At 35.2% G+C, this 24,980-nt stretch overlaps 1 protein-coding gene across 1 annotated transcript in view; it reads left to right on the top strand.

The window, feature by feature from the left end:
- The window catches only part of LOC114059280 (protein eyes shut homolog), a gene marked incomplete at its 3' end in the record, with an annotated part of 607,760 nt that overhangs the window by 341,599 nt on the left and 241,181 nt on the right, over positions 1-24,980 (top strand). The window contains exon 28 of the mRNA XM_027887535.1: positions 1,106-1,305. Within this exon, the coding sequence (XP_027743336.1) occupies positions 1,106-1,305 (200 nt within the window). The remainder of the gene's footprint in view (positions 1-1,105; positions 1,306-24,980) is intronic.

Consider the following 24,980-nt stretch of genomic DNA (forward strand, 5'->3'; position numbering starts at 1 on the left):
GCAAAAAAAGGACACTTATGTCTGCCAACAACAGATGTAATTAATATAGCAAAAGACTACTTCTATAATAGGATTTTTGGCAGTCTGTAGGACTATCTCCATTTTCCTGTGGGATGTATAATTCAATTAGTTTATGTAATGCTCACTAATAAATCATCCTATATATACCCAGATGGAGAGCTTATAGGAAAATAAGTTGTTTTCTCACAATTCCCCATTGATATCTGAATTTACATTCTGTCAAAGCAACTGTAGTACCTGCAGGAAATCTGAATGCCCTTGGATATCTTTAAAGAATTAAACCTTCTAAAGTTACAGTAGTGTGAGAATAAATTTAAAATACTGTATTTAGCTAGACTATTTGGGTTGCATTTGTGAAATACAACTCCTTTGGGATAGAGGTAAAAACTAGGTTTCTGTGCTCAAGGGCAAACCCACATTTTTTGCACTGGCAATTGCATTAACTAAACCCTCCTTTAATTCAGGAGAAATATTAACTTGCTGCTATTTTGCATGGTTTGAATATGATGATTTTTACACTAGTGTTATCAGAGGAAAATTTTATTAAGTGAACATGTAAACATTTCTAAATGCTTCTATTTTCAATATTATGTGTTACTTGATAATGAGAAAGCATTTATCAGGAAATAATGATAAAAGGATTGTGTGCATTGGTTTATATAAGTAATTCTTTATGCTGTCCAAAATTGCCTAACTAATGTGGGGATTTTTTCACTGTAATAGACCCTACTGTAAAAAATTAAACAGAATAATTGTACAAATTTTGTGTCAAAAACATGATTTAGAATTTTAAAAAAGAAATCACATACTTACAGCTGAAAGACTCCTTATGTAAAAGTATATTTGTGTTTCTGCAAGATAAATGAATAGGAACAAGTATAGTTTGAAGAATGAATATGAGTTGTAATCAAAGTATCTCTCTATAAAAAAAATGCCTCGAATTAGAGATTTCTGTTTTTTAGACAATAAAAAGGTCCAATACCTTTTTTAATCTCCAGATTTAGTCTCTTGCACTTGCTGTTGAGATGAGTAAGTACCGTGTTTTAAAGCTGTATAGTCAATATGTTATTATTTCTCTCCTCAGGAATGTGAATCTACTCCCTGCATTAACGGAGGTTCTTGTCAAGATGCAGTCAATGCCTTTGTTTGTACTTGCCTGAGTGGGTACACTGGCAGGTTTTGTGAAGTCGATATTGATGTTTGCAGTGAGCCTACACTAAACTCAGTTCTGTGTTACAATGGAGGTGTATGTGTTGATGGACCTGGAAGAACTTTTCATTGCAGGTTAGTATGAATACTGTCATATTATAACACATTGATTTGCTAAGATTTCAGGGCAGCACCGATACTACGTACAGTACATGAACTCAAATGAATTTGGTGCTCAGTCTAGTCCTCAAAAATATTGTTATCTTAAATCATTCACTATTTAACGTCAGACTCTTTTATCTGAAAACTTATCTTCTAATGCTTTTTGGAATTATATGTGGAAGCTTCTAACATAAACTGACCCTAAAATATTTTAAATTATTATGTTTATGGAAATATATGTACATGTGTTTTTTACTTAAAGGAAAAATTTATTTTCAATCAAATTTAGATGACAGGTAGTTTTTATGTTATGTGTGCACAGATATGCAAAGCAACTTCCCATCATCCATCATCATCATTCTCTGTTGAAGACTTTTGGCTACATACATGTAATGTTATAGCTTATATGCTTGTCATACAGCTTTAAAATTACTCTATAAACTGTGGGCATCATTCTCTCTTATATCAACTCTTAATTATTATCTAAATCCCTGTTCAATTACTACATTCGTAGAAATATGAAATACTAAGAACTTATTTTATGAACATTCTTAATAGTGAAGCATAAATATTTTCTCTTATCCAACCATGTGTTCAAAGTCTCTCTGGATAGTACCCCTTTCTCCAGAAAATCAACTGCAACCATCAGCTTGGTGTCATCTGCAAACCTGCTGAGTATGCACTTGAGCCCACTATCATATAATTGATGAAGATATTAAATATTGTTTATGTCATGATAACATGAAAATATTATGGTTTAGCTTAAACCTCTAAATACATGCTAAAGTAATTCACACTAGCTTACTTCTACAGTGCTACTTGCACAAAGACCTTTTCTGTGGCTGTAATTTCTGATAATTTGTTTAGCCCCCTTATTGTTGTTTCACCAGTCTGAAAATTCAATCCCATGCATTCTCCTATTTCATGGCTCATATTCACTCTGACCTCCTTTCCTCAAGCTTTACATGATGCTGCAACATCCTTTTTTGTTTCACAAATGAAAGTGCTTGTATTTCTCCTCTCTGCTGTTTGGGAGCTTATTCCAAACATTGTGAAGGTATTTACCTTGCAGTTGCTTCTGAGATCAGCATTGATCATCAACAGGAGTTCATGGAACCATAGACAGGGAATTTGAAAGCAAGTATAATCACGATTTTTAGTGTTGCCAAGATCACAAAGGTTGTTGTGAGTGTTGTAAGTCTACAGTAAGGTAGGTTGATGTACAATACAGTTATGATCCTGCAAAAAGAAATGCCATACTTGATACAAGTTTCTTCTTCTGATGGGGTCTGGGGAAAGGGCTTTTTTCGGCTGATTTCTTCTTCTGTGTTGATATGCTTCAAAAGACAGACATAACTCCCTTTCCTATCCTTCAGCAGCTGCTACCATTCCAAGATGTGTGTACAAGTGGAAGTAAAAGATGTAAAAAGATCATAAATTCAGATTTGCTCCAGTACTGTGAATGTTACGTTATGAACCGTACTCCTTTTGTACCATTCCTTCCATGCGCTTTAAGCAGTCTGAAAAACGCTCGTATGCAGACTGCAGAGTAGGACTAATATGAAGGATGGAAAAGTGGAATTGAAAATAAGGAAGAAATAAATAGCTCCTACTCTAGCAAAACACCACAAACATCCAAATTAATAAGGAGCCTTAATGCCTGTTACACACTGTGGAATGGGCAGCAAAAGGACATGAATCCAGTATTGTTTAGAGTCTCTTTGTTTTGGGGATATGGCCTGGGATGTTCCTATTATTGTGGATGGTAAATCAGGAAATAGGAAGTAATGAAAATTGTCCAGTAATAGGCAAGTCAGGCTGCCTTAACCATGAGCAGCATTGCCAGCTTCAGCTATGATGTATGTGATATTTTACCCAGTAGTACAATGAATGGTTCAACTTGCCTTGAATTATGTGTGAATCAATTACATGAACAACCCTACAGGCTTCTTCCTGAAATGAATATGAAAAATACCCTTTGGGATAGTCCTTGAATTGTGTGTTATCTGAAATATCTTTCTGTCATCAAATCCTTGGTTTAAAATTAAAACAACTCATTGGAAATGAGAGGGGTGCTGGGAGTTGTAATTCAGTTCTATCCTGGGCAGACTGCCACTGAATCAGGGCTTCAGGAAACAGATTGCATTCTGAAAGGTTGCCCACCTACTTTCCTTTGTACTTCAGTTTTCTTAATTAAAGGTAGTGGCTGCCACAACAATGAATACTACATAAATCAGCAAATTAATAATAAAGAAAACTTGAGCTCAGGAGGGCTTTCAGAAAACAGTTCAATCCAATCAACATATGGTTGATATAGGGAATATGTAACAGGAACTCTGAAGCGTTTTCATATATTTTCCAAGTATTTTGAGGAAGAGAAACTGTTCACATAAAATGCTTGGATCTTTTCCATTGTATTTAGTCCATGGTTGGTTCATCCCCACTTTTGCATCTTTTGGTCCCAGATCATTCTATATGTTTGTCTTGGGATTACAAAAAGTCAACATAATTAAAAATATTCCTTCCTTCCAATGCTTGCATTGGTCTTTTTCAAATGTTCGTTTCAGAAACTTCCTGCTGACTAGGTTCAGAAGACATAGTGTCTTGGAAGGGTTATCCGTGTAGTGCTTTCAGTCTGATTAGGTGAAAATAATGTCAACAGTCTTGTGAAGACATTGCCTTAGATATCTAAGTTCTTGAATATTATAACTTCGTTGTACTTTTTCAGCAAATTATAGCAAATTTAGGGTTTGTAATGTAATGTTTTTATTAGGGGAAAATTTGATGTAATTCTACCTTTTGCAATCTACTCTGAGTAATATTTTTTCAGAATTTAAATGTATTTAGTGGTATAAGATAAGTTGTGGGTCTTAGAGATGTGTGGGGTCACAAGTATACTTGATCCTATCCTTTGATTCACAAAGAGGGACTGGTACTTCTTAAATCTGCTTTTTGGATTTTATTTGACTACATTATTTTTTTCAGAACTGAAGCTTTTTTGGCAGCATCCTTACCAGATTAGGTTATAATCACAAGACAATTCCATTGTCTTGATTTTTGTATCCTAAAGGTAGGTATGAATGAATATTTGATCAACAACAGAAGTGATCAAAAAATGCCAATTTTTTTTCTTTCAGCTCAGGAGATGTTAGTAAGAAAAAAGTCTAATATAGGAATATGTTGTTCTACATTTCCTCCAAATAAAGTGCCATTATTTTAAAACATTTATTATGATATCTAGCTATCTATTCTTTCATTCTATTGACAAGGAAGCAACATGAACAATCTAATCCTGTATACTACTTCCAGCAGTGGCTATAAGGGGGTTGCCAGGAAGGATATGAAAAGTGCACAGATATTTTTCCTCCAGTACTCTCCTATGTTCCCTCAAACGGGGTTTTTTTCCGAGCATATTATGTTTCTTTCAGTAGAAGTCGGTGACTCTCTAAGTACTTACACAGTCTTCCCTTAAACATATATAAACTTTTCCTCTGAGAAGGGGGCTTTTTCAAGGCAATCTCCTGAGATCCCTACCCATATCAGCTGTTCTGTGACAATATGATATAGCAAACAGACCCGCAGGTCTAGTCTGTTGCAAGAAAAAAATTACTCCCTTTTTTTAAGTTTTAAGCACTGCTTCTACCAGCTTTATCTCATGTTACCTAATTCTAGTGTGGAAAAGGAGAATGAAAAGATGATTCCAAGCCATCCTTTCCTTGTTTTCATGGGTCACTGTCATATTTCCCTATGCCCCTTAATTTCTAGGGAAAAGGTTTCTAGCTTTTGCAGTCCTCCTTCCTTCAGAAGCCATTAAAACCTTTTGGTCATCCTTGAGGCCCTTTTTCAAGGCTTTTTATTTTCTATTTTGTCTTTGCTAACACAATGGGACAAGAAGTACACACACTATTCAGGCTACGGGCCACTCTGTGATTTGTGCGGTGACATATTTTCTTTCTCCCTTTCTATTCTTCCCATAACAACAGCAACTAACATTTCACCAATGCTGTGAGGAAAGCAAACACAGGTGTTTCAATTTGATTCTTTAGTTGGCTGATCACTAAATGGTAGTTGCCATGGAGAAAGGTTATATAAAGTTAGCATGCTAACATGTGCCTATACCACTCCATGTATTATTAGTTTTTATAAATATATATACACATAAATATTTATAAGTGACTTTTCATTGTATCACATTTTTTTATTTAATTAAAATCTCATTCTTATTGTCAGACCAATAAGAATAAGTGTTTATGTTAATGACAATTTCTAATGATTTATTCCATTTTATATTGACAAATACTTGAGTCTCCATGTTAAAAATAGTAATAGTAACACTATCAAATGAAATAGTACAATAAAAATGCACATCATGTCCTGTATCTCTCTTACTTACATGACAAGCTTATAAGGTAGAAACGAACAAGTCCATTATAGTCTTTATTTGCTAGCTACTAATATAAAGTAAAGATTAATTTAATAAACTGCATTTCCAGCTGTTAGTCCTAACATATCTCTAAACTTTCATCTATAAACACAACTGTAATCATAAAAAGATCAACATGTAATTGAAAATAAAAAGCAGTTTTCCCAGTGAATTTTTGTTCTGCCTTATTTTAGAAATACTTTTGAGAATAATATCAAATTGATATGTTGTTCTTTTTGTATGATGTTGCACAAAAAGTAAAGGAATCTATTATGACCACAGAGGTAACACATCCATTCTAGAGAGGATGTGCCTGTATTAGCAAATTTACCAGAAAGTCAAGACCACAGGATTTGGAATAAGTATGTAAACCAAACAAAAACTATGTCTAAAGATGTTTGATTTGTTCAATATGCCTGATGGAATACCTCTCTCCTAGAGCTTCTGGGCAAAGATAGAGAAAAATTATCATTCTGTCACTCAAGTGGACACATGTATTTATATCCAAACATTATATCAAACAATTTTAAATACCTATATAGGCATTTTGTCAATTAAATAAAAAAATATAAATATGAAAAATTGAAAATGGACAGAAGCTGTAAAAGTGGAGCATGAAAAAAGGTAAGGAACTAAGAAAGCAGGACAATATCCTGAATATGGCTATATTTTTTTTAGTAACGCATGTTGTCGCCTTTTACTAGTGATATTTACAATGGCAGTACTCCATCTAGTTAAAATTACCCACTTTCCTTAGCATTATAGAGTTCTGAAATTCAACAGTAAAGTGCAATCTGCTAGAGAATTAGCATAGTCTCCAAAAATGCAGACAGCAGTGTCTGCAAATGAGGCACTAAAATCTAGTAGGAAAAAAACATGCCTAAAAGAAAAACACAAATCTAATACAAATCACCCATATGCCCAGTCCCAGAATAAAATAATTTTAAATATTACATTTGAATAGCTATTGTCAATTGTTATATTCTATTTTTTAAGCAAACCTTTTAAAAATTCATTGCCTGAAAATACACTATCCTCTATCCTATGTATATATTGGTTTGGGGTTACGTGTTTGTTTTTCTACCTAAGTTGTTTTCTGACTTCACGACACAGAAGCCAAATAAAAATAGCTAGGGGGAATCATGTTCGCATACCCATTATACAAGATGCAGTGACTGAACAGCTGGGAATGTACCTGTAACAGAACATTTCATTTTTTACAAGTAATACACAGAGAATATTTAATTCAATCCTACACAAAACATGAATACTCAAGTAAAATCCAACACCTGGAAAAATCTTAAAGATTTCACAGTGCTTTAAGGCATGATATGCTGCCTATTTATTCAGCATACCATATGGAGTACTAAAGCATAGTACACAAGTGATTTCCATTTTTTCTCTTCAAAATCTTGTGATATTTATGACATTCTTTTTTCTTTTTCTTTCTAGAGTATATGTTCTGAGTACATGTACACAAATGACATATATCTTGCTAACAGTGAACTTACTTTGCTTTTTATAGTGATTGTTGACAAAAACAGCAGTAAATCTGTCATAGAATTTACATCATTTAAAAATAAGATTTCTATGTTTGGTTGTATTAAATTAACAAGTCATATAGTGTGGCAGTTGAAAATGTTTAATATGTTATTGCTTTAAATCCCTTACTTACTGTTTTGCAGAGTTTAAACCTATTGACACTTTGCAAACATAAGAAATTTTCTCCTTTGGATCTTGAGTAACAGCCCTGAAGTTAAAAAAACAGGCTGTGCTTCATATGAAAACTGCTAGCTAAGACTGCAAGACAACAATTTACTAGAATCTTTGAGGGTATTTTTGAATAATGAAATGGAGGTACTCAATTTTTTGAAAAAAAAAAAAAAACAAAACACCTTACAGGAAATATAAAAAAATCAATGGAAAATATTATTTCTTAAATACTTATTAAGACCAATAAAGAAGTATTAGAATTTCAACTTGTCTGTATAAGAAAGGCTTTTTCTAAACTGCATCCACTTGTCCATAAACTTTGGTAGCATAAAGAATTTGAAGGACAGTCTATTTCAGGCAAATTGCTTAAAACAACAGAATTTCCACAGGTTTTGTTTGATGGAGTGATAGATTGAGAAATTATTGGCATTTATTGAAAAAGTTACTGAGCAGAGAAGAGAAAGACCTCAAGAAAGAGACTTGACTGCCTTTGCTTTCCAATTAAATGTAAAGGACCGACGGAACTTAGTTGATTGCAAAGTTATGAAATTAAGGAACAAAAAAATTATGTCTTTTATACAATAACTCTTTCTGCTAGTGGTCTGTTGGAATAAAAATATTTCTTTTTTATTCCAAATATTAAACTACTTTGAAAAGGGTGTGAAATAGTAAAAAACAAAACAAAACAAACCCCAAAACAACAATAACACCCCCCCCAAAAATACAATAACACACATAAAACAAAACAAAAAACCACAAACAAATAAAAAAGACAAAAAAACAAACAGCCAAAAAAGATAGAAGAGACTGCTGTCATCAGCAAGAGTCTCTGAGACTATACTAAAGTTTTGCCATTTACAGTTCATTCCACTTCTGAAAATGTCCTCTTCCAGTTTAGTAAATACTCTGTAACATTTACTGGAAAAGTAAAAGCAATTTTTTGACTACGTTTGAATTTATTTTTCAGCTGCAAACAGGCGTTTCCTATTTTTATTCCTTCCATTTAGTGATGTTTGATCCAAGACTTAGAGAAGGTTAAAGTGGTTTTTTTATAGCCCAACACTGTAAGGTGTAAACCAATTTTCTGTCTCACTTTTACTTGCACACTGGTGACAACTTCAATTTGTTTTGTATTACATTTTGCAAATCTCTCGACAGTTTTAAATATCTGCAGCTGGCTGGATTAAGAAATTAAGATAGGACTCTAGGCACTACATTGGCAGTGAGAGCACTGAAGTTATCCTAGTATGGTAAACTTAAAAAAAAAACCCAGTATGCCATGAAGCTTGTGCAATGCCTTAGATTTATAATTTTAAATACATTCTCTAGAGAGGTCACATGCACCAGAAAAAAAAATGAGAAACATCTGCTTTTCACTCTAGGTCTTGCCAGATTCGGCAAACAAAAACAGTTTTAAATGAGCAATTACATTTATAGGTTATTAGTGAGTAATCCCAGCAATCTACAGATTTGTTTCCTGAAATTCTCTCCAATGGGAGTTCTACCAGACATGGTATATTAGGCACTGTTTGGGATTTTTCTGGTACAATCTGGTTGAATGACAAAGCAAAAATTAGATAGTGGGAAAAAATAGGCATTGTTAGAAATTCAGTTTTCTATGAACGACAGTAGAGTTAGCAATTAGGGGTTTTTTCACTTGTTTTGAAGAAGGGAAAACTTTCCTTTTTTATTCATAATTGTAATAAAATAGACTGTCTCATACTGTGAATGTGCTGAAAGACAAGCCAGTGGTGAAGACCAGATTGGATGAACAGAGGGCTGTAGCTGGAACTCAGGAAAAAAACAAGAGTTTGTGACCTTTGGAAGTAGGGGCTGGCAATTCAGGAGGACTACGAGGATGTAGTCTACCTGTTCTAATTAAAGGTGTCCCTCCCCACAACAGAGGGTTTGGAATTAGGTAATCTTCAAGGTCCCCTTCCAACCCAAACCATTCTATGATTCTATGTTTCTATTTTATGAGGTTACTCAAGGAGAAAATTGGAGGCACCAAATGCCCAAGTGGAACTTAATCTGGCTACTGCCGTAGAAGACAGTAAGAAATGTTTCTGTAAATATACTAGCAACAAAAGGAGGGGTAAGGATAATCTCCATACTTTATTGGATGAAGGGAGGAAACAGTGATAATGGATGAGCACAAGGCTGAGGTACTTAATACCCTCTTTGCCTCAGTCTTTAACAGTAATTTTTTAGGCGAACCGATTGCCTGGTAGAAAAGGACCTGGTGGTGCTGATTGACAGCTAAGCAAAGAAGAGCCAGCAGTGTGCTCAGGTGGCAAAGAGGGCCAGTGGCATCCTGGCTTGTATCAGAAATAGCATGACCAGCAGAATTAAGGAAGAGGTTGTTCCCCTGTATATGGAGCTGGTGAGATCACACCTTGAATCCTTCAGTTTCAGGCCCTTCATGACAAGAAAAAGACACTGAGGTGCTGGAATGTGTCCAGAGAATATCAGTGAAGCTGGTGAAGGGTCTGTAGCACTGATGGAGGAGCAGCGGGGGGAGCTGAGGTTGTTTAGCCTGGGGAAAAGGAGGCTCAGAGGACCTTATCACTCTCTACAAATACTGAAGGACCTTGTAATAAGGTGAGGGTTGGTCTCTTCTCTCAAACAATAAGAAATAGAACTAGAGGAAATGGCCATAAGCTGCATTTAGGTTTAGAGTAATGAATTTTTTTTTTTTATTGAAAAGGGTTGCTAAACACTGGAACAGGCTCCCTGAGGAAGTAGATGAGTCACCATCGTTGGAGGTATATATGTATATATGAGACACTTAGGGACATGGTTTAGTGGTGGACTTGGTGGTATTGGCTTTGTGTTTGAACTTGATGATCTAAAAAGTCTTTTTCATTGGCCTGCTAATAAAAGGTCTAACAATCTTATGAAACAAAGAGAGAAAATTATAATAGAATCATAGAAATTCAGGCTTGAAGATACTGTTACAAGTCATCTATTCCAACCTCTGACTTATAGTAATACTATTATCAGTGCTGGATTCAGATCATGGCTTTGTCTATACAAACCTTGAAAATTTTCAAAGAAGGGAACTCTGTTGTGTCTCCGAAATTGTTTTCCAAATGCCCAGCTTGAACCTTCCTGCTCATAATCTGTGATTTTTAGCCCTTCTGTCATTGTTCAAATAGAAATAATCTCCATTATCTTTGTATCATAGTTGCACATAATTGAGGCAGAGTGAGCGTTTTGCAGTTCCCCCTACTGTTTCATGAGGCTTCTGTACATTCAGCCCTCAAGTGTATCAACTCTGGATTAAAACTGTGCTATGCAGTGTGTTGCCTCTCTTCCCAGACCCAGCTTTGTGCTGTATGGAGATTCATGGAATTGTAATTCACTTGGAATTGTAACCAAGACTGTCAAGATGGATTTTGACCAGTATCAATACTTGAGGTGTTCCATTCTACCAACCATCAGCTAGATGTCAAGCCACTGGTTACTGCCCTGTGAGCCACCATCTAATTTTAAGCTCACCTAATATCCTGATCATCTAGCTCAGATTTTTTCATATTCCAAATGAGAATGTTTTGGCATATAGTGTCAAAAATCTCGCTAAAGTCAAAATACATTAAATCCCCTCACTGTCCTCTCATTAGTAGATCTAGGCTTTTCCTTCACAGAATACAGACCAGTTGGTCAAGCAATGTTTGCTCTTCATAATTAATTGCTAAGTACCCCTAATTAACGTTCTGTCCTTTATTTGTTTGGAAATGGGTTCCAAGAGGCCATGCTCGTGACCTTTCCAGGGACAGAGATAAAGCTGATTGGCCTATAGTTTCCCAGTCTTCCTTCCCACAGTTTTGTCTTAAAGGTAGACATGACACTGATCTTTTTCCTAGTTACTAAATCACCCAAGGCCACTGACACCTTTAATGTCTATGTTGTTATAAGTACTACAACAGCCATTATACTTTCCTGACAAATTAGCAATTTTTTAATTTGCTATGGGTGGCTGACCACTGATATGAGAACAATAGAGAAGTACCTGTTTCATTGACTCATTTACATTGAAACAGTTAGGAAACAGTCAGGTACACACTTTCCAAATATCAACAATCTTTGTAAAACACAATAGCAATATCCCTTATATGCCAGCATGTAATTAATTTTTTTATAACAGCTGCAGAGTTCATTTATCTGTGTCCTATTGGTTAGTGAGCAACAAACAAAGGCAATCCTGATGATGATAGTAGTGTCCCTCTTAATGGAAAGTTGTATTTGGTCAGTTACTGTTTTCTTTGGATTCATAGATAATACTCCCTATAAGATCCCATAAAAGAATCCACTGTATTATTCTGAAGTCTTACAGCCACTGCTCATTTTGCCAGGTTTTATGTGGTTTGGTTTTGTTTTGTGATTTCGTTTGTTTGTTTGGACTGATTGGCTTTGTTAGCGGGGCTTTTGTTGGACTTTTTTTTTTTTCATTTGACTGACACTTATTTCATGAAAATTTAAACAGGTTTGTTTGGAGTGAGACTGCTCAAAGGCATGTCTTCCAGAAGGAGTTTTTTAGTCTTGCTGTCTCCTTCTTGTCCACTTTCTGAGTCTTCTTCAGGCTGTCTCCAATAGCTAGTAGGTGTAACAAGACAAATGTAGAACCTAGAAAGGTTTAATTTCCCACACTATAAAACCCAGCTGGATCATCACTAAATATCTGTATAGGTGCTTTATCTGGATAGAATGGTAAAATCAATAACATGAACTTTGGCTTGTAGTTTGTTCTCAAGTGTAGCCACACCTACAGTGAAATGTCAATCAGTAGAAGAGGTCAAATAATAACATCAGACCACCTTAGCTTATTATCAATGTTGTATTTATTATGCAATCAAACTGAAACAAATGGAATAGTCTGTGTAATGTTTTAGTGGCTTCCAATTTACATTCTCCTCCCTGAATTTATTTTTTAGAGCTGTGTGATTAGAATACAATATACCATGTATATACAGCTAAATTACAATTTGCTGCTACTAATTCTCTTTTTCCTCTTTGGTTGATGTACAGTACAGAAACTAAAGACTTAAAAGTAAAAATCAATGTTTCCTAATTTTGAGGGCTTTTTGGGCAGTAAATTGAGTATATCACTGACAGCTACAAAACAATAGACACCTTTGGGGATAGGATCTAAATAGCTTCCCAGATTGCGTTCTCTGTAATGGAACTTGTGTTGAAGATGACAATACCCAGTAAAATCTATTGGTCTGAGTATAATTCTGACAGTTCATTTGGTTTTGCTTCAAGCCTGTAGATATTTTGTGAGAAGCAAAGACAGAATTTGCAGTGATTATGCAATTTTTCACTTTGTTTTGAGGGGAATGCTGAGTTTTTCTACCTAAAAAAAAAAAAAAAGTAAAAAAATAAATTAAGGTTAATGACATAGGCAGACATCTCAATTGCCTCACTGTGGCAAGTGTGCAAACTGAGAAACTGAAGTAAAAGAAAGACAAGCCCAGACCACTGATAAGTGTATTAAGGGATGCTACCAGTACGAGTCCTTTCAGAGACCTGAAGCAGCAAGTGTGGTGCATGTTGCTGAGATTATTCCGAAATTGAGAGCAAAGATGAATGCATGACCTGCTTTCAAATGAGAATGAATGCAGCTCCTGGTAGCTCAGCATGATATTTTCTTTAGACTCAGAGCCAAGTGCTACAAAACAATAAAGAAAATCCTCTCCAAGCTGCATCTATCCTTCAAATAGATGAGCAACAATAGCTGGCAGGGAGTGGAAGAATCCTACATTTGCTTTTGGTATATAATTTCAGACATCTGCTATTCTCATGATTCCTACAGTAAAATCCTCTGATGAAAACTGGCACCAGAAACACTGTATATATATATATATATTTATACATGCATGTATATATGCATATTCTTATATACTACTATGTTGTAAAATAAAAGTTTATCTGGAGAAATAAATGAATAATCAAATTTCCAATACTAAATACTGCTTACACTGAGTTCAAGATACATGTTTTAAGTTCTTATTTTAAACCTTATCACTGAAAGTAAAAAATAATGTGCTTTTACATGGAAAAAATAAATATAGTTTCTGAAACAAATGGTGAATAATGACTTCTGTACATTGCTATGAATATGTGAGCACAAAACCTGAGACACAGTAGATTTTATTGATGTTCAGAAAATGTATCTAGTCTTAAAGTCAGGGCTCCTGAATTTTATTTTTGAAAATGTAGGCATTGAAAATAATACATTAAAAAATAAGAGTATAAATTGAAGGTAGTGGAAATGTCAATGGTTTCTGAATGTCACTATTTACATGTGTAATAACTTTGAAATAGCATGACATGGTGATTCTGCCCTCTACTCTGCTCTGGTGACACCCCATCTGGAGTACTGTATTGAGCTCTGAAGTCCCCAGCACTGGAAGGACATTGACCTGTCCTGAGGAAGCCACTAAGAATTATTAGAGGGATGGAGCACCTCTCCTGTGAAGAATGGATGAGAGAGTTGGGGTTGTTCAGATGGAAGAAGAGAAGGTTTAGGGCTGACCTAATTGCAGCTTTCCAGTAACTGAAGGAAGTCGTCTACAAGAAAGATAGAGAGGCACTTTTTACTAGAGCATGTAGTGAAAGGACAAGGGGGAAAAGATTTACAATGAGAGTAATGTTAGATCAGATATTAGGAAAAAAATCTTTATTGTGAGGATGATAAGGCATTGGAACAGGTTGCCCAGACAAGTTGTGGATACCACATCCTTGGAAGGGTTAAGGTCAGGTTGGATGGAGCTCTGAGCAATATGGTCTAGTGCCTCAGCCTGTAAGTTAGATGCCCTAGTCCCTTAATCATCTTTGTTGCCCTCCGTTGGACTGGCTCCAGCAGCTCCATACCTCTCTTGTATCGAGAAGCCCCATCGAACCTGGCTTTGAACATTTCCAAGAGTGGGGCATCCACATCTTCTCTGGGTAACCTGTTCCAGTGTCTCACTACCTTCTGAGTAAAGCATTTCTTCCTAACATCTAAACTAAAGCTGTCCTATCACTATCTGTCCATGTAAAAAACTCCCTCTCCTTCTTTTTTATAAAGAAAAAAGAAAAGTTAAAAGTTGGCCATCTGACGAAATGATAACTGAACATGAATATTTTTAAGAGCTAAGCTCACACTGCTCGCACTGCCAGAGCAACACCTGCAGCAGCATGGTTTGCATTGGGAGTGCTTGGGAGTTTACAGAGCAGTTTTACTGGCTGGGGGGAGGAGACACCTGTCTCTAACCATCTGCAGTCTGCAGAGCTGGCACAGGCCATGAAAGAGTTTCTTGATAATTGAGAAAGAGATGTCTGCAACACTCACTTGGGTGTAATCTGAGCAGCACATTTCTGTGTCCAAAATGAACATTCTGCAAAAGCCTAATATATAACTTAACATGCAGAAGTATAGGCAGATGATACAGACAACTGAAGATTCCAGTCATACATGTGCATGTGGTATTTATCTCTGTATATATTTTTTCCCTTTTGAAGTAAATGCTCAGAAAAGTTATTTAAAAAATATGTTAAATGACAGTTCTATGGGTTAAAAATTCAAGTAATTAAAGTATAAAAAATGCCTAATCTCTCATTATGTAAATATGTTTCATCACAAGAATGCCATCTTTGTGCAGCCACATTATATTTTAATAGTATTTTTCATGCACTGAGTGAATATTTCAGACAGACATGAGAATATGTATGACTCTTCAAGAAACTGTATATCTGTCTGTTCTAGCAATTGAATAAAATATACAATTAAATGCAATAGATTAACATGTCTTTTCCAGTTTCACTACATATTACCTTTTTCAATAAGAATTTATTTTGTAAAATTTGTTTTCTGGATAAGAAATGAAGAGCCTTTTTTTTTTTTTTTTTTTTTCCGATATAGTCTCACTTCTTCTAAGAAGATAGATCTTTTCTGTTGGCATGTTTCACCTACCATTTTGACATGTATTACAATTTATTTTATACAACCATAGCATTATTGATAGGAAGCAATTCATAGGCATGGTAGACATGTGAAAGACACTCTGAAGTACAAATTGTGTCATTATGTTAGACATGTGGCTGGCAGGATTTCAACAGATGGCATTAAATGATTAGCATAACGAAATAGTTGATTTTAACTACATAAGGAAAGAACAAGTCCTGCTGTGTTATTAGTCTTTTAAGTTTATTCATTCACATTTAAGTAGTTCCCTTCTGTGTGAAGTAGCCATCAATGCAATAGGAATGTTCCTGCTAGAATACACACTTGTTACTGCCGCTATGGCATCTTCTGTGACATGGGTCACCACTGGCAACAGTATGAAACAATTTTTTTTCAAGAAAATGGAAACAGCAAGAGGAATATGAAAATATGGAAATATTGCAGAAATTTTAGCACTGCTGATTTTCACATTTTCTTCAAAGTGTATGGTCAAATTTATTTAAAATTCATATGAGATCATTTGCATTATTTATGTGAACTCATTTGGAGTTTTGTCTAACTGCAATTTATCTTGTCACAAAAGTTATTTCCAGTTTTAAAGATTGTGCAGTTCAAATGATGTTCATTGTTATCACCATCTTTTTGATACCACTATCCAGCATTGCTCTCAGGACTCTCAGCAACACTTTAGCTGTTCTCGCTTTTAATTTATATGGTGATCAAGTAAACCTGCAACCCCAAACTCAAGTCTTGCTTCCATACCCAGCAGTCACATTGTAAGATAGAATAGCATCACCAGATGGTTGACAGAATTTTTTTGCTGTTTCATTTTTAGGAAGCTGATCTATTCACTAAGAACTCTTTGGAGAATCATTCAGTTGTGTCAGCTTCTGGGGTCAAATAATCATCACAATTCTTTGTTCAAATATTAGTCAAAAAGTGAACCACATCTGTCATAGTATCTGACTTCTTACCTCCTGTGTTGATGCTAACTGTATCCTGAGCTAAAATTCTTGTTTATGAATTATTTAAATTGATCAAAGGTTGATCAAAGGTTTATCTTTAGTTATTTAATTTGACCAAAGGTTTATCTTTGATTGATAAAAACATCAATTTTCTCTGCAAATTAGTAGTTATGCAAAAAATTTCAAATAATAAGAGCAGTAAAATAAATGTTATGCAACTATGGAGTTAGGATTGTTGCACTTCTATAAAGTTTACTCATAAATAGCAGTATGTTTATTATGGGAGCAGAAAATGAATCATGGTGTCATTAACTGTGCATGCTCTTGATCAGTTTGAAAATGGCGTGATAAGTAGGTACATTATCATTGCTTTAACTGGTTGTGTTTTCTTCATTTTCTGGTAATTCATTTCGTAGTGACACAGGGTGGTTTTCCACAGGAGCACTTGAAGTCTATTTATGACCCCTCAAATGAACAGATTTTTACTCTAGTTTCTTCCCAGCTCCTTGGAGTATTAAACAAACACTAGAAAACACAGTATATTTGTAGAAGAGAGAAATAGGAAGTAATGTTTTGTTCAGTTTCTGAAGAAATATTTCTATATGTTAATATGTCTTTTTAAAATTAAACAGTAAAAATTTCTATTAATTTTTAATTGCCCTGAGATACAATATTGCCCTAGACCCAGGTGAGGGATTTTTTGTGTAAATTAAGAAAACTCTAATTCTTATGTTTTACTGACTAAACAAGATCAGCTGGTTCAGTCTCAGTTCCTTCCAACTTAAGCTCTTCTCAAAATCATTTGCTTCTGCAAGAATATAAAAGCCAGAGAACTCATTAGTTATTAGAAGTAATATTTATGGGTAGAAAGGAACCTTTGAAGAACTGGGTATTGTTCCTGGACTGAACTGTAGTGCCAGAAAAACTGTTGTAGTACCTGCATTATTTTTCTAGCATTCATGTATTTTACAAAGATGGTGTTGAGGCAAATATGATACTATGGGGCACTACTGACACTGCCTCCTTGTCGCTATAACGAACCATACAAGTTGCAATGAGGAAAACCATAGTTTGCTTTCATACTTTTAGTTCCCGGTTCTGGAAAACAGGAATCATGGGGAAGGGGACAGATGTATTTCTTTTCAGGTTTTGTCTTTGAGTAATTCTTTCTTTCTTGTTGACTAAATTATTAAGTTTCTACTTTCTCAATTCCTTGGTGAATACCTCCCTGTATTAGGTAGGAGTTTTTGAAAGACCAGCTTAACATCTAACATTAAGAGTGAAGAAATTCAATTTAAAATATTAAATTTATATTCAAAGTTAAATAAAACAAAACCCAGTATATTTTAACATTATATTTCATATTTTTTATTTTTTTTCATAGATCTAGTTGACGTTTTTATTATCTTCATGTATTTGAAGACAAACTAACCCTGTTTAATCACCATCTGGCTTATAGTTGTATTTCTGATAAATTCACATTTTATTAATTACAGAAAAATAATATTTTCCATCAAAAATGTTTGAAAATAGCATAATTTCTTATTTGAAATTAGGGTTGACCATCCACTCACTGTTAAACTAGGGTGATATTACTGCAGTCAAACCAAAAGGCTAGGTCATAAAACACACGCATGGCACAGACTACAACTGAGTGATGACCTGTTTTTAATTGATTTAAGCATTTGAATATAGAAGAAATCTCTCTGTGTAGTTTTTCTCTTGCATTACTGTAGAATTTCTAGATGCTTGGTCTTCAGTAGGTTTGTATGTACATGAGTGGTTTTCACAGCCTTTTCTCCTCTAAGTCAGGTAAAAAATTATTCTGTTGTCTTTGCTCTGGATTTTCAGCACAGATGTGTATCCTAAGGCCAAGCTTTTTGAAAAACAATATCGATGACACAAATCTCTTCAAATGTTAAAGATTTATTTCTTGTATTTCAGGATTCTTGGAAATATCATCATACTAGTTTAATCTGCTTTCTTTCTAAATTTTTTTTCCTTTCTCTATTTTCTCTCATCAGTTGTTTTTAGTCTTTCACTTCTGTAGTACCAGCACTTTTAATGTTAAGGCCACATTATTACATATCTTTGAAGTATCTTTCTCTCAGAACTGTACATTTTCTGTAGAATTTTTCAATTCATTAGCTGCAAACTGCCCATCTAAATACCTTTCCTGACCCTTATATAGAGCTCTGTTCCATCCTACGATCACTGAATCTACCCCAAAACCATGCATGTGTGTGTGACGGAAAGTGGAGGTTGACTTGCAAGTGGCTTGCATGTGATTTTTTTTGCAGTGAGAACAGAAAATTTATCTTAAATGTATATTTTTAAATACAATAAAAATTTTGAACCAGATGCAGTAGAGATTAAAATGTCTAGAAATATGTTTAGTGTTGAGAGCATCTTTCCTACACAATTCTGAATTTAAGTCTTGTGAGTTGCAATGCTGGACATAACTTATTCACGCTTTCTTCATGTAGCTAGTTTCTTAATGTTTTTCTTTTAGCACAAGTATGGTATAGTCGCCAAAGATGTCAAATATCAAATTTTAGGACTTATCTAGACATGGAATTTAATTTTATTTCCTTATTGAAGTTTAGGATGCAAAGAGTTCAAATACATATATTGCAGTGTTTGATGTTATAGCTTAAAACTTGTCACACAAGGCTATACAAAACTAACTTTTCCATTTAGGAGAGAAAATGCTTCACTACACAGACCAACTGGTTCTTTGAAAATATGTCATTTTTATGGTTCTAATATTTCCTTTTTCTCAGTTTACTTCCTATTTTTCATATTTGATTTCTTTCTTCAGCAAAAATATTCCCCTCTTTGTGTGAATTTTTGTGTGTTAAATGCTGTTATCCACTGACTGACACGCCTCAGTGTCTTGAAATATTATTTCATATATTGTAAGATTGTTTCTGGTTCATTGTATTTTTGATAATATAGGATGCTGGCATCAGCTGTACTAAATCATGAGAAAAGCCATAGAACTTGGTAATTTTATATTTGAAATACCATAAAAAATGATAATCAAATGACAGTTCTATTCCAAAAATGGCAAGAAACAGGCTGTTTCTTTAGCAACAGTAATCAGCAATAGGCAGATGTTTAGTCATAGAACTGCCTAATACAGCACAGTCTGCGAAATCTGATGACTGAAAAAATCAGTGAGCTGACCAGTTAGATTTATATGTGACTGATTCTGACTGGCTTTTGCTTACCCATTAGCAAAGAAACAAATTAGTATCACATACTGGGTGTAAATTAATAAAGGCTAATGGACATATATTCAAGGGTAGCTTTTCTGCTATTTATTTTACTTATCTCTGTGTATCATTGCAAATTTAAATGAACAAGCAGTCCATTGCAATCTAATTAGTACTTCATAGAGAAGAATACTCTTTTTCAACTGCTTCTTGTTAACCCTGGCAGACAGTTCAGCCTCAGGCTCACTCACTGCCCCTGGTCGGGATAGGGAGAGAAACAGACCGGTAGAAAACTTGTGGGTTGAGAAAAAAAGTGTTTAATGGGGAAAATAACACTATGCACACAAACAAAGAAAAGCAAGGAATTTATTCACAACTACCCATGAGCAGGCAAATATTCAACCATCTCCAGGAAAGCAGAGCTCCATCACTGCAGAATGGTGACACAGGAAGACAAACACCATCACTGCAAATGTCCCTCCCCTCCTCTCTCCATCAGCTTTTATGCATTTCTGACTTACTAGAATATTAACTCCTTGCTCTGAAAAGTCTGATGTCATGTGAGACTAGGTAATAACACTTCCTTCAGTTGACAAGAAAAAGATTTAAAGCTAAAATTGTTAGAAAGATTAGTTGAAGAAATTAATTAAAATTATATAGTTCCGCGTGATGCTGTCATCATCACCTTATACAAGAAGAAAGGAGATAAATTAGACTGCTCAAATTACCGAGGTATTACTCTGCTCTCCATCGCTGGTAAAATCCTTGTAAGAATTCTTTTGAACAGATTAATGCCTGCCATAGCAGAAGATCTTCTACCTGAAAGCCAGTGTGGTTTCCGAGCCCACAGAGGTATGACAGACATGGTATTTGTTCTCAGACAACTACAAGAGAAGTGTAGGGAACAGAACAAAGGACTCTATGTTACCTTTGTTGATCTCACCAAGGCTTTCGATACTGTGAGCAGAAAAGGTCTATGTTAGATTTTGGAATGTTTAAGATGTCCCCCAAGTTCCTCAAAATGATCACCTCACTTCATGAGGACCAGCATGGTCAAGTCAGATATGGGGACGCACTTTCTGAGCCGTTTCCAATAGCCAATGGTGTGACGCAAGGCTGCGTTCTCGCACCAACTTTATTCACAGTCTTCTTCAGCATGATGCTCCAAAGGGCCATGGCAGACATCGATGAAGAAAACAGTATCTACATCCCATATTGTATCGATGGGAGCCTATTCAACCTAAGGCTACTGAAGGGCCACACTAAGACCTTATATCATCTTGTCTTCGAGCTGCTTTATGCTGATGATGCCGCCCTTGTTGCCCACACAGAAGTAGCTCTACAGCATTTAACATCCTGCTTTGCAGAGGCTGCTGAGCTTTTTGGACTGGAAGTCAGCTTGAAGAAGACAGAAGTTTTACATCAGCCTGCACCTCAGGAAGTCTTCCATGGTCCCCATACCACCATTGGTGAAACAGAGCTTAAATCAGTCCAGCAATTTAATTACCTGAGAAGCATCATCTCCTCGGATGGTAAGATTGATGCAGAAACAGACAACAGGTCAGCAAAGGCGTACAGAGCTTTTGGTAAACTCCGTAAAAGAGTGTGGCGAAACAAACACCTGAAGAGAAGTACAAAGATCAGCATTTACAGAGCCATCGTACTGTCTACTCTTTTATATGGGTCTGAATCATGGGTCATTTACCGGTACCACTTGCGTCTCTTAGAACTCTTCCATCAGCGCTGCCTCCGTACAATCCTCAACATCCACTGGACTGACTATGTGACCAGCACGTCTGTCCTTGAACAGGCAGCAGTCACGAGCATTGAGGCCATGCTGCTGAGAACACAGCTGCGTTGGGCAGGGCACGTCTCCAGGATGCAGGACCATCGCCTCCCTAAGATCGTGCTCTATGGGAAACTTGGGCTGCCACAAGAGAGGAGCCCCAAAGAGGAGATACAAGGACTCCCTGAAACAATCCCTCAGCCTTGGCCATATTGATCACCACTATTGGTTTATTCCGGCCTCCAATCGGGAGGCCTGGAGACACACCATCTATAACGCTGCTGCTGCTTTTGAGGATCACTCTCGAGGAGAAAAGGCAATGCAGAAAGAATCGCGTCTTGTCCATATCACCTGGGGAGTCTTTCTGCTGTGCCTTCTGCAACCAGACTTGTTTATCTCACATTGGCCTTTTTAACCATCAGCCAGCTTGTAGCAAGTGTGGGTAGAGCCTTTCTCAAATCTTCGTTCACGAAACCTAGCCATGATGATGATAATATAGTTCTGCCAAGATTCCATATGCTGGAATTGGCAGACTCTTTAAATTGTCTTTTCATTGTATTTTTATGTCACCTGTCTCAGGAGACGAACTTTGAAAGTTAGGCACTTAAATTCAAGTAGTATGTACCTTCTAAACCCACATTACATACTGTACTGTTATCTATTTCTCTTTGTATTTTTCAAGATAATTGAGCCTAAACTATTAGTCTATGCAAAAAATCCATGGGTCACCTCTGATGTATATATATGCATGGGGACCTGGATGCTAGAGACAACTAGCAGTAACCAAAAATTAACCAAGAAACTTAGCTTCAAGTATATGTCTCTTGAAATCTTGACTTGTATATTTTGCAAAGGAAAGAGATACACCATCTCTACCTTTGTGTCAGGCTTGATAGAGCAGCACTTCATAATGCTCAGCTTATAAGTTACTTAAATGTAACTACAAGTTTACAGCTTAACAATAGCCATTAGTTTGTAATCATAAAATGGTCAAGTGAGCAGTAATTCTCAGAGCACTATTATCGCATATCCTTATGACACATGAAATGCCTTTAGCAGGACTCATACATTTTTATGGAAAGTAAATGAGAGTTGTGTCCCTATGTCCGACTCTAATGGAAATGTGCAGTCTCAGATGTCAACATAAATCTTCCTGAGAGCTGTACACAACATTCAGAAACTAAGGGATAGCTGTTTCTATCTTCTTCTGAGGAGGTTATGCATATTTTTACCTCTGTATTGTTGTACTCCAGCTACCTGTAGTTATTGTTTTTAATATACATATATATACATGTATTTTAAAATAAAAAAAATATTTTAAAAACTACATTGAACTTCTCTGATACATTTTGTCCTCTTTTTTCAGGACAAAAACCAAATTCATTGATGTGAGTGTTTTCCATCATTCGTGTCCATGGCAGATATTCATAACAAGATACCTGTATAGCTCTACTGACAAAATGATATAAATGTAGGCAAAAATACATCCTCCTAGAAATACATATTTTTTTCTCTTAATCTACTAGTAGAGGAAGAATGGACTGCAGATAAGGGTATATTTAGTAACAGCAGATAAATAAAATTGAATGATACAATAAATGTGTTTCGTAATACATATGAATTAGTAAAGGTCAAAACAAGAAAAAAAAAAGGAAAAAATATCACTTTTCTGATAAGACATGTACAAGAAGAAATAATAGAAGTATTTAATAGAAAACATAAATTTACAAGTGAGATTCCCAGTTACCAACACTGCTGGTGTGTCCCATGATAAACTGTTTTCAGTTGATGATTATGTTCCAAAGTTTTCGGATGAACATTTTCCTGCTAAGCTATCTATTTGAAGCTAAATTTTACCAAAAGTCAAGACAAAATATTTTGCACATGCCATTTTTATGTCTTTAAAACACTCTCTAATGTATATTTTGGAGAAATAAACCCTGAAATTTGGCATTGGAAAAGGAAGATATATGCTGGATATATACTATGAAAATGTAACACTTCCTAGCCATCTGAAAACAATATTTATAATTTAACCTGTCTGATATTTGGGGGGAAGAAATTTCCTTTGGAGGAAACAATGATTAACAATCTTGGACATGTCAATATATGTTGTAAGTTAAAACAACTGTATTAGAAACAGAAATTCTTGTAATTAAGCATGTTTTAGATTTACTTGTGGCTTGATTGGAACCTTTGACTTTTTAAATGTATCAACTTTGAGGATGATTTTCAGAATTAAGTTACTCATTAAAATATTATCAATGTGTACATATACACTCATATAGATAATATGGAGCTATTTAGAAATGTAGAATTATTTTTTCAAACCAAAATCTGCTATAGTGTATATTGTTAGTAGCAGATAAGAATATTGTTTTTCATCCCTTTCAGTTCTCCAAGTACTTGTATTCACCTCCATTCCTTTATTGTCTTGAAATGTGAAGCATTAAAGATGCACCAGCATAAAGTGCACTCAGTTATCTTCGCCTTGCTGTGCTGCCAGGATTCTGATTTGCAAATTATCTGATACATCTTCTTTCTCGTCAAAATGTCTTTTACTTTATTATGTACTGCAGAACCATCTGTCACACTGACAGTATTAATGTCTGCTGTTTCTATTAGATAGTCTCCATTGTTTAAAGTGAGTGATTTTTCTACTTAAACTAAATTTTTGTAGCAAGACCAGAATGCTCTGGAGTGTGGAGATGTGTGCTTTTTGCTTCCATTATATTTTTCTTCTTGTTGCTTGTTGTTTACAATTCACATGATGAACATTTTAGTTCACTCTGAACCAATGCCCTACTTTACTTGGGGAACATATATTATAAAAGCTGGAGTTGTGCTACATTTCAATGAACCATGCAGGCCTACAGCAAAGCTCAGTGAAGAATTTGTTTTCACCCTGCTATAATAATCTGCAACTTGAATTATCCCTGCAGAAATGGTACATATTGCCTCAAGTACTACAGCTTAATCCTGCTTCTGTTTAAGTCAGTGCCTACTTTTCCATTCACATAGTAGGGCATCGTCAAGAAGCCTTACATTGTAAATATGACTGTAAAAAGTTTCCTATCTGACAGTGTAATCTTCAGAGATAAATTTATTTATATATCGTATAAGAAGTTTATAGTAAGATAATCTTTACAATCAGGATTTTTTTACATACAGAAATAAATCAGTGGTTCACTGCTAGCCTGTCCTTTCAGTTGCTATGGTTCTCACCTAATTTTTTTTTTCTTTCCTGTATACAGAGCTCAGATTTATTATATTTTTAAGGTTAATATTTTACTTTTATGAAATAGCTTATAACAGCTACATCTTTTTGAGATGCCTCATTTTTGAAACTTCATTATTTTAAAATGTTTTTCAGTCTTTCCATAAGCATCTCACTGGTTGATTCTCTCCCTAGGTATGTAATAGCTATTCTCAACTTGTTATTTATTCAGATACTGTCCTAAATTATTCTCTGATGAGATTAAGTTGCCAGACTTTAGATCTAGTGGCAGGTGTAATAGTCATTCTCTCAGATTACTACTTGGGGGGCAGATGTGGCATTAAAAAAACCCCATGAAAATTGTTTTAACTTTATGGT

The sequence above is a fragment of the Empidonax traillii genome, unplaced genomic scaffold (genome assembly GCF_003031625.1).
Source record: "Empidonax traillii isolate 1590-97213 ecotype Southwest subspecies unplaced genomic scaffold, ASM303162v1 scaffold214:size757588, whole genome shotgun sequence".
NCBI classification, from domain to species: domain Eukaryota; kingdom Metazoa; phylum Chordata; class Aves; order Passeriformes; family Tyrannidae; genus Empidonax; species Empidonax traillii.